Raw genomic sequence first — 15,964 nt, forward strand, 5'->3', positions numbered from 1 at the left:
ATGAATCAACTTCATAAAGGATGGAACGCAAGCTCGCTCGGCGAACAAACACCACCTGGTCGTTTTTCATTTCTCGCATTTTGTGGAAAGTGAAATGGGGACAAAAACAAAACCTCTTCAAAGTGCTCGTCGTGAAGTCGGAAACCGAACTGACGCGCCCGATTTGCGATTTGCGGCTTTTGGCCACTCGGGCGAGCGGCGGCCCCAACGAGAAAAAAGGTTTTGCCGAACAACGGCAAGGAGCGCTTCGCGGCGGGAAATTCGGATTTCCTCGTCGTCTGACGTCGGCCGGCCCCAAAAAGTGCTTTTTTCGGTTGCGTCGACAAAAGTCCGCAGTTGAGTCAAATTCAAAAGAAGTTGGCCAAGTTGACTTCACTCTGAATCTTAAAAGCAAATTTAAAGAGGAGGAAAGAAGCAAAAGCAAAGAAAGGAAGAACAAGTCACGAGAACAAAGTGGCGGCCGTGCACTTCACACGTCGGCCTTCGGTCAAGTCCGACGTCGTCCGACTTGAATAATATGACACCGCGGCGGGACAACTAACATCCAGAAACGCACTTGAAGAGTACTGAGCGAGTGCCGGACGGCCGAGCTTCTCTCGAAAATGTCCTCACTTTTCCCTCCTTCGGCCATTGTGGTGTGAAAAAAGCAAGAATAGATTTGAGATTTTTCAACGGTCGCCAGTTGCGACTTCCGGGTGTGTCGATTCCGCATTTCGCTGCCCCCTCACGAGTGAGTAGCCAATCACAAGACGCGTTGGTCACCTTCAACGTGAGGCCAGCGAGAAGGCCGTACCCTCAGCAACTCGGCATCTGATTGGCTATGGCAACTGTCCATCACGTGTCAAAGCCCCCTTGAGACGCAGAAGAGACGGACGCACGAACGGATCGGAAGGCCTCGGACTGGTATTACGAAATCCGCCTGGCAACACGAGCTAACTGAAATCTGATTGGATATAAACTCGAACCTAAAAATTCAACGCTAGATTTTAAGATGCCATCAATGGGAAGAATTTTTTTCTTGATTCTGTAAGGTTAGCAGAGAAGGCCTTGACGGTCCGCCACTGCCAGAACGACGGTTGGAGTGATCAGTTCCTCGTCAAGGTGTTGATTGGCAGGTCAGCGAAGGAGGGGAGGGGGGCTCCACCTCCTTCCTCAAATGAATCCCGTTCAGCCTTCGGCACGCTCGTTCCGACGCCGGCGAAGATGATGAAGATGATGTGCTTCATTATCCTCATCACACTCGCACAAAATGGCCGCTCACTCCGCCCGGCGAGAGGCAGAGCGGAGACGGGTCGGGAGGCCCGCTCCCTGCCTCCGAGCGTGACTGGACGCGAGTGGGGCCCATTAGCACGTGAATAGCGGCAGTAATCCGAGGCTTTGTGCGACTAATGTGCGCCGATGTCTGAGGCGTCATGTCCGCCGTATCGACCGCCGCGGCGTGTTTGAAAATATTTTGGACGCGCCGCGGTGCAGGAAGACAAACCAACAGCGTGAGACGGTGTGTGTTCAGATACAATATTTGTGTGCGCGTGCGTCGTAAACACAAGCAAGTTAGAAAGCGCCCGCCGGGCACGACGTTACCTTTAAGGAGACAAATGAAGCACTCGCTTCCTTTTTTTCCACACAATTCAAAAGGGAGAAATAAAGCCAAAAAAGCGGAGTCAAGGCGGCGGTGAAGAGGAAGGAAGACCAGCACAAATAAAGAGAGAAGGCGGAGAAAGCCGAAGTCCAAAAAAGCGCCGGTCGGGAGGAGGAGAACCGCAAAAAAGTCGCGCTCAGGAGGAGGAGGTGAAAAAAAGAAGACGACGAATGAGAGGTGACTCACATCAAAGACTTTGTCGATGCAGACGTCGTCGTAGACGCGCTCGCGGAGGACGTCCTGGTTCTGCCGCACGAAGGTGACGTAGGCGTCGGCGACGTCCTTGCCCGATTTCTGGAGGGCGCACAAAGTCAAAGCGCTGAAAAGAGGCGAATCGCACGTTTGCGGCAAAACAAAATGGCCGACTTCCTGTCCCATCTAAGGCACGCGTCCTTAATCAAGTGTCACAATCATTAAGACAGAACAAAGACCTGATGCATTTGCGTGTGCGTGCGCGTGCACGTGCGTGCGCACGACTGATATCCTCATTCACACTCTTGTTGTCGGGGGAGATTACAAGTCGAATGCTTTTTGTAATCGCTTTGACATCTTTCACAGTCTGCGTCGCCCTCAGGGGGGCGGTTGGATGAGGTGGGGGAGGGGGGGGCATGATCGCGAAATCAACACAGAGCGTCACGTCAGCTCCTAAACGGGGACAAACACGCAAAGCGTTTAGCTTTACACGCTCGAGTCAAAAGGCAGATTGAACGGATTTTCTTTTTTTTTGTCGAGCGCCACGACAGCAAAGTCGGGTCGCTTTTCTGGAGCCGTGACGCAAACGCACACACAAAAAGAGAGGCGGTCTAACAGGGAGTGACACGCTGCAAGCAGTCATTGAGGCGTTTGTAATTCAGACGGACGGGAAAAAGAGGTTAAAGTGAGGTCACATGACCGCGGGCGAGAGCAAGAAAAAGTTGGCCGACGCCCGTCACGAGCGTCGGCGAGACCATCAAAGATGGCCGTCCGTCAAGCCGATGGACGTCCGCTGCGGGTCCTTGAGGTTAACAAACGTTCACCACTTTTCTTTTCTGTCCGGCCAACATCAACCACAAAAACGAGCCAGAGAAAAAAAAAAAAAGCAAAAAAAAAACATCCCAGACCTTCCGAGGACGGTCAGACTTTGGTGAAAAGTCGACCGGACGCTTATTTTGGGTTTTTCACTCGAGCGATGAGCACGCGTCGCCACTCCTCGTCGGCCTCCCCCTCGTTTATTTGTCACCACCGAGAAACGGAGAAGAACGCACGATGGTCGCCGGCTTGGACATGGAACAAAGTTCTGATGAGAAGGACGCGGGCCATGCCGAGCCGTCCGTCATCAAGTTTGACCGGCGACGCCAACTACAAAGACCACGACAAAAAATAAAAAAGAGGAAATGACCTCGATTTATGGACTCAAATGGTGTCAACCGATCCGTGATGGCAAATTGTTTTTCCGATCGTCATCGTCGGACCGGCACGCTCTTTGGAGCGGTGAAATGTCCGACCATCAAGGTGACATGATCTTCATATGCCCGCGCGGGTCCAAGAATTTTGGTTTAAAAAAAAAAAAAGTAAAAATAATAATAATTATTTTTTGTTGATGATAGCGGTTCGCCTCTTTGGCGTCGTTTATTCAGATCCTCGCTCGTCTGAAAATTTTCATCCCAGCGTCACAAACGGAAAGCCATCCGTTCTTCCTGGTAGACGACATTTGTTACTTCACGCAGCAACGTCACGCCACGCCGCAAATTCGGCCTTAAAATGCTGCAAGCGTGTGGAAATAATTCACGAAAAACACGTTCAATTGCAAGAAAAAACAGTCCAGCCTCCGACTTCAGAAAAAGCAGAAGCAAAAATCAAAATCAGGACTCCCGGAAATGATTTGATTTTCAGGCCCGGCGACAAATTTCGAATTGCGAATCTTTTCAACTGGCTACGCGATGGATTTCGAAATGAGAACGACTCGGTCATTTTGAAGCCGGTCCGTTGCCTTCAGGTGAATCCGACCCGTAGCAAAAAAAAAAAAGATTTGCCGCCGCGCTCGAAACTTCACCAAAATCTTCTTGGCGACGTTGACTCGACATTGTTAAGACGTCAAGAAGAACGACGCTCACGTATGCCGACACGTTGGAAAGAAGAACACCAACGTAGGTGCCGTCACACGAGAAAATGTGTGTGCGTGTCATCCGAGACGCTAAATCCCCATCTTGGTCTTAACCCCCCCGGAGGCCGAGCGGCAATCCTTTCCCCGAGTGTGTCGTCTCACGCCGACGGGGTGACAAAGACGCGTGACAGGCGCAGTTCCAGCCTTCGTTCACACGCACTTCACAACTACACGAGGTGGACTTGGAAACTCGTTTTTAAAGCTCCGCATGGTCGGCGGCTTGCCACGCTAGCTCGCCCGCCGCAGCTTGTGGCTTAGCGTCGCGTTGGCGTTACGGTTGGACGTTGACGCGCTTGAAGCCGTTTCCGCGCTCAACAGCAACTATCGCAATTGAGAGTCCAAATTGGCGTCGATGACCTCTTTCATTCGCCGACAATCGCAAGCGCGACCGAAGGCGACGCCAAATGGTCTTTTCGCGGCGCACCTGCGAGCATTCAAGGCGTCTTCTCGCCAGCTGCGCGGAAAGTTGAGCCGCCTCTCGGGTTGCCGGCGCACAAAAGAGCGGGCCGGGCTGTCGGCCGGGGTGCACGTTACATTGTAATTTCACAGGAAGTCTGCCCGGGAACCCGAGAACAAAATGGAGGACGGGGGCGGGGCAGCTCCTTCGGATGGCGTCGGCTGCTTAATTATACGCCGGTCGCAAATGGATTCGAGCAGATGTCAGGCAAAGACGATGGTTTTAGTCGGAAACAAACCAGCCCGGCCGGAAAAAAAGCAAAAACAAAACACAAAACAAGGATTGTCGTGCTCGGGAATAACTAAGTGACGCCGCCTCGCTCGCAATTTGACATCTTTGACTTGAATAGAACCCCGGTCGGGCCGCCGAGTCGGCAGACGTGAGTCAATCGGTGCCGCCCGCGGTCCAATGCAAAGACGGTGAAGCGGCATTTGGCGGTGATGCTGCACGCCGACGGAGGAAAGCCCCCTCAGCCCGGGGTGGGAATGTGAGGAAGCGGCAAGTGTATCTGCAATTAAAGCCGCACTTTTTTGTGGATTTAAAAATACATTTGAGATTTTTCCAACAATCGCCAGTTGCGACTTTCGGTCGCGTTGATTCGCGAGTATCCGATCACAAGACGCGTTCATCACCTTCTGCGTACGGCCGGCGAGAAGGCGTTACTGTCATCGACTCGCGATCCAATTGGCCAACGAGCCCCCTTGAGACGGCCGCACGCATTTTATCCGAAGGCCTCGGACGACGAGGGCATGCTCCCGGCATTGCGAAATCTGCCTGGCGGAATTCTGACTGGATAAAAACGCTGACTTAAAACTTCAACACTGGATTTTAATACGACATCAATGTGAAGAATCTGATTGTGATTTTGTCATTTCAGGCTGCAACTTTTCCCTTTCTTGTCTTTGCTTTTCTCTCATTGCTGCCGGCGTGGCTTCTTTTTGCGATTTTGGGAAGCCACTTTTATTTCTCGTCGTCAGCGAACTCACGGCCGTTTGACATCAATAAATGCTTTTGCTTTTCAGTGTCGTGTTCAAGCTTCATTTTTTCGGGGTGGGCTTTTCTTCAACAAGGATTGACGACAATTGTATTGATGATCATGCGCGCGATGATGAGGAATTTACAAAAAGACTTACGGGAACTTCCACGTATTTGGCCGCCGCTTTCACCTTCACGGGAGAAAGAAGAGGAGGAGGAAGAAAAGCACGTTATTGGAGTGGAAAAGATTCCATTTGCAGCCTTGAAGGAGACAAGGAAATAAAATCAATCAAAAATCAAAGCAGGCGTGTGTTGACCGTGAAGGAGAGGATGGATGACAACAAAGTTCCCTCGTCGTATCTCGACAGCTTGGACAGAACCGTGTCCAACACCGCGCACAACTACACGCACACAACAAAATATGAATTGAGAATAGCACATTAAACACATTGAAGTGAAACACGCTCATTTGCAAACGTTCAGCACGCATTGTTTTCCCATTGACAAGATTCAAAAGCAAAAATATGGGCCACCCTTAGTCACATCCTTATTTTTAGATTTGGTTTTATTCATTTCGACTCCAATTTATAAAACACAACATGATGTTAAAGATGAGTAGCGTTTAGATTTTTTTTTTTTTTCCAGATTTGTGCGCGCATACGCACATTCATTCACTTTGATGACATCTTTTCTCCTTTTTAAATGCAAAACAGTAACCAAAGACTCTTTCCACTCGGAACCCGAAGCACGTCAGCTTGACGACAAAGCTGAGAATTAGCTGAAGAAACGGACGAGAGCATTGGCGTCACCTTGGAAACGAGAGCAGCGATCACGTCTCGGAACGTGTCGTCGATGAGCACGTCGATCGTGGAGTGGTAATGTCGCTGCGGGGAAAAGCAACGGCGGTCATTTCACTTCACTGACAAACCACAAAAACGTGAACGGCGCACGCCGCTTTTGGAGCGCTGCGAGGAATGCGGAGCGCCCAAACCATAGCAATACAAATGACAATGAAGAAAAGCAACAAAATAAAAAAAAAAAAAGGAATATTTCATCATTGATCGGCAGATGCAACGCGCACGGAGCGCTGCGTACTGTTGCTTGCCCAACAACTTTTTTTTTTTTTTTTGTTCCGTCAAAAAAAAGAGTTAACCTCACCAAGAGTGAGCTTCTTAATGTCCACGTGCGATCCGGGGATCATGTGGCCCCTGCCGACATGGCCGCTACGCGACATCTGTTAAGTTCAGCAGCGAATGGAGTGCCGATTGCGGCCGTGTGAATGACAAGGTGGAATGTGAAGGCTACGTTTTTTTTTGCACAATTAGCGCAAAGTCGCCGGAGCGCCGCCCGGGACCTAATTTTCAATTAGTCCGCCATTTCACGTCCGCTTTGGCAAAAAAACATTCATGCCACTTTTTCACTGGCGGAGTCGGGAGGGGCTCGGGTGGGGGTGCAGCTGAATGGCGCCACAATGGCCTTTCAGACAGAACCCAAATGAAAAAAAAATGTCAATCCACAAAGCGTGAGGATCGCTGACAAATTGCGGGTCCGATGAGGTTGGGTTTTTTTTTTGAACCCCCACCCCATTAACGAACCGCAAAATGTCCTCGTACAAGACGGCTCTTCATTGTCTGACTTGTATTTCAGAAGACATTTGGAGAGGGACATGCGACTCTGTAAACAAAGACCGTGCAGCTCGGCCTCTACGATTTTGGTTCAGCTAAAGTCCCTCGAAACATCAACAAGAAAAAAAAAAAAAAGGCTCACGAATAAGACGACATTTACAGAGCACTTGCCTGAGAAGCAACCAAAAACTTCTCATGTTGTAGTTTTGTTACCTTAAAAAAAAAAAAAAAAAGGACTTTCCTAAAAGGAGAACTTTCAAAATAATACGCAAACTATTTGACACTTTTATTCAGGAAAAAAAAATATTAAGCAAAATGAAAACTACTATTGCTATATCTAGAAACAAAAAAAAATGGTTTTGTCTTTGCAAAAAGACACTTTTCACATTGCACTTTCCTTCGGATAAATCTTTCAAAACAATAAAAACAAGAGTGGAAACTTACCCATTGTCCGTCCGTCTGAGGGGCCAACAATGACACACACACGCATGCAAACGTGCACACGTGTAGGAGGACAAAACACAAGAAGATTAGAAACTTGACATTTTATATTAATATTCCGAGGTATTCACATACATATATGTATATATCCAAATGCATGCAGTACTTTATATATACAGTATATTGTTCATATCGACACAGCATGTACATAAGCAATTATTCTTGTTTTTGTCTCGCTGACAGGATGGTGTGAGCTTTTCGTCAGAGGGATTTCCGCCGTCATTGGCATCAAGGCCGCCGCCTCACGTCGGCCCGGCAGCCAATCAAGCGTCGGCGTGTCTGGATGAAAGGCCGCCAGTTTTAGCGTTTGACCCCAACGACGACCCCAGCGCAGAAGCTTTTGAGCAAAACAAGATGATTTGGCCGCCTGCCTTCGGCGGCGCCGTGCCAACATTTGCCGCCGCCTTTCAAAACGTTTTGATGCCGTTTATTTCTCTCGCACTTGAAAAGCATTTCCGGCAGTCTCGGCAAGACGCTTTTGTCAAAAATGCCTCAACAATTGGAGGCGTCGTCGAGCCGTTTTTATTTCTTGCCTTCTGTGAGTCGTCCTAATAAGAGAATCAATAAAGCACGAGTTGACTCCGATTGGATTTTTTCTTTTCCTTTTTACGGCGATTAAAGGAAGAGCGGCAATTATTTGTCGCCGGCGGTTTCGTGAAAGGCTCGTTTGTATCAAACGTTATTTTGATGCGCGGAGTCGAGGTGCAAGAATGAACCGACGACTCGACAACAATCTGATGATCAAATTAATCGGCGACAATTGTGGCGATTGATTATTCCGAGATTTTGTTCTCGAGAGGGAAAAATAAAACCGCTGGATTGGAGGTGAACTAAGGTGACCCCGCGTGACAGAGTCGAAACCAAAACATGTTTTACTTTAAACGGAACGTCCCCTCGTCGCTTTGATTGCCCGCACACATTTTCTCCGACTTTGAAAAACGATAAAACATTTTTCAGAGCAGTTTGTGCATTTTCTGCAAGGTCAATTTCGACGAAAGTTTTGTTTTGTGGGAAAAAAATGAAAAATGATTTTTGGATCTAACGAACCGCCAAATAATCGAATAATTGTGAGGATAAACACGGCTTCGATAATGGATGGCTAGTCAGACAGCCGAGGCTATTTTAGTCAATGAAAACTAAAACTAAAAAAAAACATTTTTGTCACTGAAATCAAATAAAAACAAACTGAAACTCCATTTTCTGTCTAAAAAAATTAATAATTGTGGAGAAACGTGCTTTGTTTTCGCCGTTGGCAATTCATTGAATACGCAAGCTTTTGCGGTTGATTCTAAAAGCATTTCTTTCGATATTAACGGCACGGCCGTTTCCCGGAAGACCAGAAGGTCCAACAATCACCTGGGAGGTGTCGAATGTCGCACAGAAGTGACATCATCAAGCGGCAGCCAATAAAAAAGTGCCAGCAAATGACGTCGCTTTTGAAATCATATTTGGGGGGATTTTTCCACGCCAAAAAAAAAAAAAAAAAAAAAAAAACTTACTGGTCTTCTTTTCTCGGGGGTGAATCATGAACATGCGTAAAACACCCCAAAAAATAAAGCTTTTTTCAAAAGTAAAACTAAAACCAAGGGCTGGTCTCCTCACTCTCAGGAATAACCAATCAAGCCCCGCTTGTCGGCTGCAGCGCAAACGTTTGGCCAGGCTCGTACCTCCTGGCCGGCGTCCAACACGCAGAGTTTGGAGCAACGCCTCTTGGCGTCCATGAGGACGTTCAACACGGTGCACACGCACAGCGGCAGGCGCAAGTCCGTCCACTTGCCGGCTTTCTGCATTTTGCCGTCGAAGGCGCATTTGGTCCTGCGGGGGCGAAGCAAGCCAATCCGTTGGCGCTTTTTGGAGCAACGGCGAGCGTTCCGCCCACCTTTTGACGCAGGCCTCCATCATGTCGCCGGCCATCAGCTTGAGTCTCCGCTCCAGGTGCTTGGCGAACTCGGCCTCGGGCCAGTTGAGGTCCAACACGAACATCTGGAGCGCGTCCAGCTTCCAGAAAAGATCCTCGGACGTGGCCGAGCCGTTCCTGTCGTGGGCGCAAAAAGCCAAACGCAAAACGTCAGCGGCGCTTTGGACGATTTTGGGGGATGGGACGTTTTCATTCAATTGGGTGGAAGGTGAAAATGCGCTACAAACGTTTGACGCACATCAAAGGGGTTGCAACGAAAGTCATCTTTGTGCCTTTCGCCGAACAAAAGATTGGAGTTTATAGCTCGACTGACTTACGGACTTGAGAATCGGATTATAAAATCTCAGAAAAATGTGCTCCTTTCATTTGAATCGGAGGATCCGGGAACAAGCTCGGATGAGATATTTTTGGGATCAGGAAACTGAAATCGGTTCTCAATTTCTTTTGATCTACTGATCGAATGAATTCAACAATCATTCGCTTTGCATACAGTGGCTCGTCATTATTTGCGAGAATATGGACTGAGCCCGACCACCCATAGGCCACAAATAACAAACGCGTCCGCACAACTGCTGTAGGAAAAACAAAAAACAAACCAACAAAAAAAAAACAGGGATCAGGTTTAAAAAGAAAAAAATATGAGGTGTTTTATTCAAAAATAATAATGGCATTAAAAAAAAGCACACTTTGTCTTTCCTAATCATGGTGCACATGCTGAAATGGCTTGTGAGTGTGTCCTGTGCCGTCCTGTGCCGTCGACGCGTAACATATGTGCAAGCGCGACAACAACAACAACAACAACAACAACAACAACATGTCGAGCGAGAGCGTGCGCTCGTGGTGCGTTCAAGGACAGATGGACGTCTCGCCGCCGCCTCCGCTACATGCAGGTGACAACACGACGTGCAAGTGTGCAGCAGCCGGCGGGGATGAAAGCCACGGGAGGACGGAGGATGAGGAGGGAGGGAAATGCCTCTCACTTTTCTCACTTGGCGTTTAAAAGACGAGCACGCCAACAAGTGGCTTGGGCTACCCCCTCATGTCTAATTAGCGGGGCTCACCGCTGAAGGATCAGCAAAGCCCCCCCCCCCAACCCCCCAGGGGTGACAGGCCGATCCCACTCACCCGTCTGTGTTCACTAATGAAGTGCCAGCTTGTTTTCTTGTTTTTCGGCTCTTTGCGGCTTTCGTGAAGCACCGAGTGCGGTCCGGCTGTCGATCCCCCCCCCCTCCCACAACGGACCCCCAAGTAACCAACTTGGCCCCCAACGGACATGTTGTTCAAGTAAGCAGGAAGTTAGCAGCGTAGCTGTGCGGTAACCATGGTAACCAGACAGAGTTCCGTCCCTGAGCTCCGTTTGCGCGTCCCTGGAGGACGCGAGCGTGCGCCACGTCTTCAAGTCTTCAATTAAACACACCAAATTTCAAACCACATTGTTTTTTTTTGTTTTTCCTTCAAAAGTCAACAACCGGCAAGAAGACGCTCAAACGAGATTGGGGAAGCAGCCAATAAGCGCCGTGACGTCTTACGTCACACTCAGCGAGGGACAAGAAAAAGAAAACGTGAGCAGTCTTGCCGACAAGCGAACGAGGAGCTTGCCGTATCCGCCGTGTTTTATTTCTTTTTTTAACTTTACTAAGACAAAAATATTTAGCACCGTGTCGGCTGCTTCGATGCGATAACGAAACCTTTTTTTCTTGGTTTGCTAAGGGAAACACTGCCGTGGACCCAAAAATAAGCCCCGCCCCTTCACTGTCATGGTCACACTCCGAAGCCCCGCCCACCCGTGAGCGACGGCGCGGTGAAACGCCGGCGAATTAGGCCAAGTGGATCGCTCAAACGGATTTGGTGTCAATGTAGCCTTGGGCTGTGGACATGGACCGGATCAGGAACAGGAACAAGGTTTTGGAGCTGAGCCAGAGTCCGGTGGATGTTGCGCAAGGACAAGGGCAAAAAAACAGATCAGTTTGGGTTTTTTTTTTTTTAGGTCGATTTCCTGCCAGTCGGTTCCGATCAACACGCAAGCAGACCAAAGGATGATCTGAAATGTTGAACCAGACCAAAGACCACCTTCGCAGGACACGTGATCCGCTTCAATAAGACTTCCTTTCGGCGAGCAAGATTGCAAATGAGGAAAAAAAAAAGATTTCCACGTGGACTCTTTGAAGCTTCCAAAGCGGCTTCTTGTCGGCTTTGCAGCAGAAAGAAAACCCGAAAATGAAGATGAAAGTTGAAATGGCGGCTAAGGGCCATCGGCACAATTGTTGTTTGGCGTCGGCCTCGCCGAGCACGTCGACGGCTTTTTATGCCTTCGACTTTTCATACTCAAAAAGTCCTTCGACGTGTTTGAAGCTCCAAACTTTACTTTTGAGCGCTCACGCGATGACCTCAAATACTCACTTGAGGGAAAAAAAAAAAAACGGAGAAGAAAAAGAAGTCCTTCAGTGACTTTTTTCGCCCGAGCAACACGACCGGAGTGACTGACAAATGAGCAGAAAAAAAAAACTAAGACAACAACAAGATCGGAGGGACGGACGGACGGACGCAGAAGCAGCCAATGAGAGGACACGAACAAAAGGGCGGAGTCCATGTTGAGCTCTCAAACCAAATTTAGGCTTGATGGACAAACGATGAACGAATCACGCGCTCAAAAGCAAGCGTGGAGTCGTCGTGGCGGCAAAGGTGCCAAGTCGGCGCCTTCCGCAAAGCACAAAATCAGGCGCAGAAGCGGACCAGCGCCAGCGCGCGGACGACCCAACATGGAATCACCATTCGTCGACTCATGGCATTTTTCAATGTTTTTAAAAATGACACAACCTTCCACTCGGATTCAACTTTGCATCCCCGAGAAGTTTTTTCAAATGAAAGCAGGCGTCCGCCGCAACCTTGGTCAAGTTTTTGCGTTTGAAATGTGCCGTCACATTCGGCAGGTCGCCGCGACGCTTTCGTTTTCATCGCGGATGTGACGAGGCTCTTTCCAGGGAAAAGCCGTGCGACAGATAAATAAACGACTAGTCGACCGCTTCAATGAATTGCCGACCAATTGGATCGGTCGACTCACCTCGCCAGCCTCGGTATTGCATGCAGAAACCGACAAATGCCCCAAAATAGAGCCATGCAAAGTAAACAGCAAAAAAAAAAGCAAACACGAGCCAAGCGCGGACAATCCAGAGTGGCGATTCCAAACTCGACGTCGCAGCAAAGCAGCAAAGGCCCAAGCGGAGAGTCACGCATCGCCGCAGGCGTGGCTCCGTGCAACAAACGAGCGACAAGCGTCGGCCGCGCGTCAGCAAACAGGAAGGCTGGGCACATCTCGCGACGCCCCCTGCTGGCCATCGTACGTGTTGCGGCAGAGCGGCGCCATCCACAAACTCGGCAGCGAGACGGGCAGAGTCGGCACTTTGGGAAAGTTGCTCGTCAGGCACCTGAGCAGGGCCGAAGAGATGAGAAAGAACAAGTTGAAGCGCAAGAGAAGCGGACCGTGAGCGAGGAGCCACAAAAGGAGCAAACGTTTTGTCGCCGCCTTTTTTTTCTTTTTTTTTTGGGGGGGGGTGACAAAGAAACGTTACGACGTCCGCAAAAATCCCCCAATATCCTCAGTGACTCCGCTTTTTTTCCCCCCTCGTTGCAACGATTTTTGGCGAACAATATCCCAATTATTTTGATGTTCTTTTTCGTAAATCGTCGCCGTCGGGTGAAAACCTCGTTTGTCCAAATAAGCTCAACTTCCTTTTTTTTTTTGCTTCACGAATGGGGGTCGCTCTCAGCATTTTTTTTTTTAATTTAAACTCAACTTTTTTTATTTAACCTAATCCAAGTGGAGCTCAAGACAAAAATGGTATCGTGTGGTCGAAACGCGCTTTTTGCGCTTGCAGAAGAAGAATGAGGCCGAAGAATCCGGCAGTCTGCCGCCATTTTTTCTCGTCTGCCGTCGACTGAAACCCGCGCTGGCTTTTTGGATGTCACGTGACCAAATTCGGCATGCGCGATGCCAGCCCGTTCATTTCAGTGGACAGCAGGGGGCGCCGTTGCATCGGCTTCATTCTCATTTGGACTGGGGCGGGCGCACATATCGCAACGAAAAGCAATTTCGAGTCATCGCTTGAGGACAAATCTCGAACTCTCGAAGAAAGAGCGCCTCGGGAGCCTCGCGGCGTTTTTGGACGACAAGTGAAAATGTCGTACTTCGGCTCCTGTTTGGTTGGCGCTTTGCGTCAAAGGAGGCGCTCAGCCAAGACATTCATTCGTTCCATTTATGGCATGACACGGGAATTTTGAAAGACTCGTCCGCGTTTCCGCCTTTGAAAAATGCACTTGATCAATATATTGCAGCCGGGTTCCGATTCCTTTTGACCCCCACGGCTCAAAGTTGCGATTAAAGTTGCGGGGGAAAAAAAAAAAAAAACAGATCTTTGACGTCTTTAGCCGTCAATGGCAGCAAATGAGTTGCCGATTTTGCAAAAGCAAGACGCGTTGAAAGGGGCCGTGCGAGGCGAGGGCGTCTTACCTGACGGCGTGCCAGGTCTCGTGCTCGAAGCCGCGATGGATGGACTGCGCGATGGACGACTCCATCAGGTCGATGTAGCGCACCACCAGAGGGACGAAAAGATCCTGAAGGTGCTTGTGGAAGGGCCCGTTGCACAGCTGGGCTGCGGCAGGAGGCGGAGCCACAACGTCAGGTCAAGTCAGCAGGAAGGCGAGAAACGGAAGGCATTTGGCGGCTGTCGTTGGCCACGTTTCAATTTGGATGCATTTTGGGATTCGAATGAGTCCTCGCACACGTCACTGAGTGTGTGCGTCAAGCTCATTTTTAATTATTTAAAAAAAAAAAAAAATGCCACATATTGCTAAAGTGTTTTGAAATGATTTTAAAATGATTGATCAAATATTTGACAAAGGTCGCGTGCTTGATTATGACCGTAAATGTGCAGTGAATTAGAATATCATAAAATACAGGTTAGGTTTTTTTGAACCAATGGACTACATTTGATGATTGTTGATTCAAAATGTTATTGTGAATAATGGGCAGTATGTGAAACATGTTTTCTTATCGGCGATTGAAAACATTTTCTGTGCGTATTTTTGGAGCAAACGAGTGCGGCGGCGCAGCCCTTGTTCCGCCTGCCTCAGCATCCTCGGTGAATTAACGGCAACAGTAACGACGTCCTCCCGTCTCGGCGGGCTTCATTAGGCGCAAATTCGTCTCGCGATTAACGCGCGCCTTTTGAGCCCCCCCGCAGGGAGCCAAAAAGACGAGCGAGCCGGCGAGCGCATCCACGTCCTCCCTCATCCTTCCTTCGCCGCCGCCAACGACAAGTGAGCGTTTCCCCACAAAATCTCGTGTACGACGCATCACAAGATGGGAAGAAAAAAAAAAAAAGTATTGTCAAAATTCAGGACAAAAAAAAATTGGGCTGAAGAAAATATTAAAACAAGTAAAAAAAAAAAAAAAAAAACTCTGCGAAATTTGTGCCGAAAAAGTAACAAAATGGAAGAAGTCACTTGAAAATAAAGTTGGACAAATGCCAGACACCAATTGTAAAATTTGAAAATCCATTAAAACGCGCGAAAAGCAAGAAGAAAATAACACTTAGAATTAAGAAAAAAAAAGTAGAAAACGTAAGAAAAAAAAACATTTTGATGGAAGACGAAAATGATTTGAAATACAAAATGTATGTAAGACAACAATCTGAGAACGTCAAGTCATCCATTTGCAACCTGCTGGCCCCCCCTCCCGCCGACACCAAACAAGTGAGCATTTCCAAAGCGTGCGAGTTGCCGCGTTTGAAGCGAGCCTTTGAAAAAGCCGTCTTCATCTTCTCAAGGTTTGACGCGCTGCAAGGCTGGCCAAGTGGCGGCCTTCTCGTCTTGCCTTGCGTGTAATTAGCGCCCACAATGGCACACGCAAAAATCAACACGCCGGCGCCGACGAGAGCTTTTGTTTCGGCGAGCGCCCTTGGGACCGCGCCGCATTATCACGCCGGCGGGAAGAAAAGGCCGCTTGGCGCGCGCGTGCACACAAAGCCCGCCGCCGCCAACAATGGCCGTCACGTTCTGGCGTTGGGACCTTGAGCCGAAAAACATCAACAACACGCAAAAAAAAAAAAAAAAAAAAAAACGCTTTTAGTTTGCCGCTCGACTCGCTTGCGACGCTCGTGTTGCAGTTTGAAATTTGAAATTCGGAACGTTCATTTATTTGACGTTAAAAAAAAAAGTCACACAAATATCTAAGTTGGCTCAGCGGTGTCCAAACTATGGCCAGCGAGCCATCGGCGGTCCGCCGTCGAAAAAGAACTTTTACATGGCCCGCAATTCCATCTTTTTTAATTGAATTGTTTTTTTTTTTTCTTGCTCGGGGGGGCGTAACAGAAAGTAATTGAGAAGGACTGAACTACGAGGACCCCTGCCCCCCCCAAAATAATGAAATGAAAAAAAAAAAAAAAGAATACTCACGATCGGCGCTGAGGAATCCGTTGAGGAGCTGGAAGAGCGCAAAGCTGCTCCACGAATCGACGGGCTGCACCTGCAGAGACGAGTCCATGTCGTCGCCGTACAGCGACAGGAAGCTCTCGGCGTGCTCGCGCATCAGCTCGGGCCACAGCGAAAACGCCTGCCGGACAAAATCAAAATACAAAAGTGGCTCTTCAATCGTCTGCACACTTTTTTGGTGCCGTCCATCGTGATGGGCCATTTGGTGGCCGCAAGT

The 15,964-nt window shown here is 48.8% G+C and overlaps 1 protein-coding gene across 7 annotated transcripts in view; it reads right to left on the minus strand.

Annotated features, from left to right (window-relative positions):
- The window catches only part of cadps2 (Ca++-dependent secretion activator 2), a 59,936-nt gene that overhangs the window by 5,079 nt on the left and 38,893 nt on the right, over positions 1-15,964 (minus strand). For 2 of the 7 annotated variants that reach the window (XR_015844008.1, XM_088297659.1), the window contains exons 17-25: positions 15,712-15,868; positions 13,766-13,902; positions 9,220-9,375; positions 9,008-9,155; positions 7,284-7,298; positions 6,024-6,098; positions 5,532-5,615; positions 5,373-5,405; positions 1,826-1,933 (exon numbers count right to left, since the gene is read on the minus strand). Coding sequence is in view for 5 of the 7 variants with exons in the window: in XM_088297659.1 (XP_088153785.1) it covers positions 1,827-1,933; positions 5,373-5,405; positions 5,532-5,615; positions 6,024-6,098; positions 7,284-7,298; positions 9,008-9,155; positions 9,220-9,375; positions 13,766-13,902; positions 15,712-15,868 (912 nt within the window). In the remaining 2 variants the exon portion in view is untranslated. Of the gene's footprint in view, positions 1-1,825; positions 1,934-5,372; positions 5,406-5,531; positions 5,616-6,023; positions 6,099-7,283; positions 7,299-9,007; positions 9,156-9,219; positions 9,376-12,599; positions 12,684-13,765; positions 13,908-15,711; positions 15,869-15,964 lie in introns of all 7 variants that reach the window. The other 5 variants (XM_088297657.1, XM_088297655.1, XM_088297660.1 and 2 more) reach the window with 4 other exon arrangements.

Source organism: Idiotropiscis lumnitzeri, chromosome 6, assembly GCF_059441095.1.
Source record: "Idiotropiscis lumnitzeri isolate Australia: NSW breed Sydney's pygmy pipehorse chromosome 6, RoL_Ilum_1.0, whole genome shotgun sequence".
NCBI lineage: Eukaryota > Metazoa > Chordata > Actinopteri > Syngnathiformes > Syngnathidae > Idiotropiscis > Idiotropiscis lumnitzeri.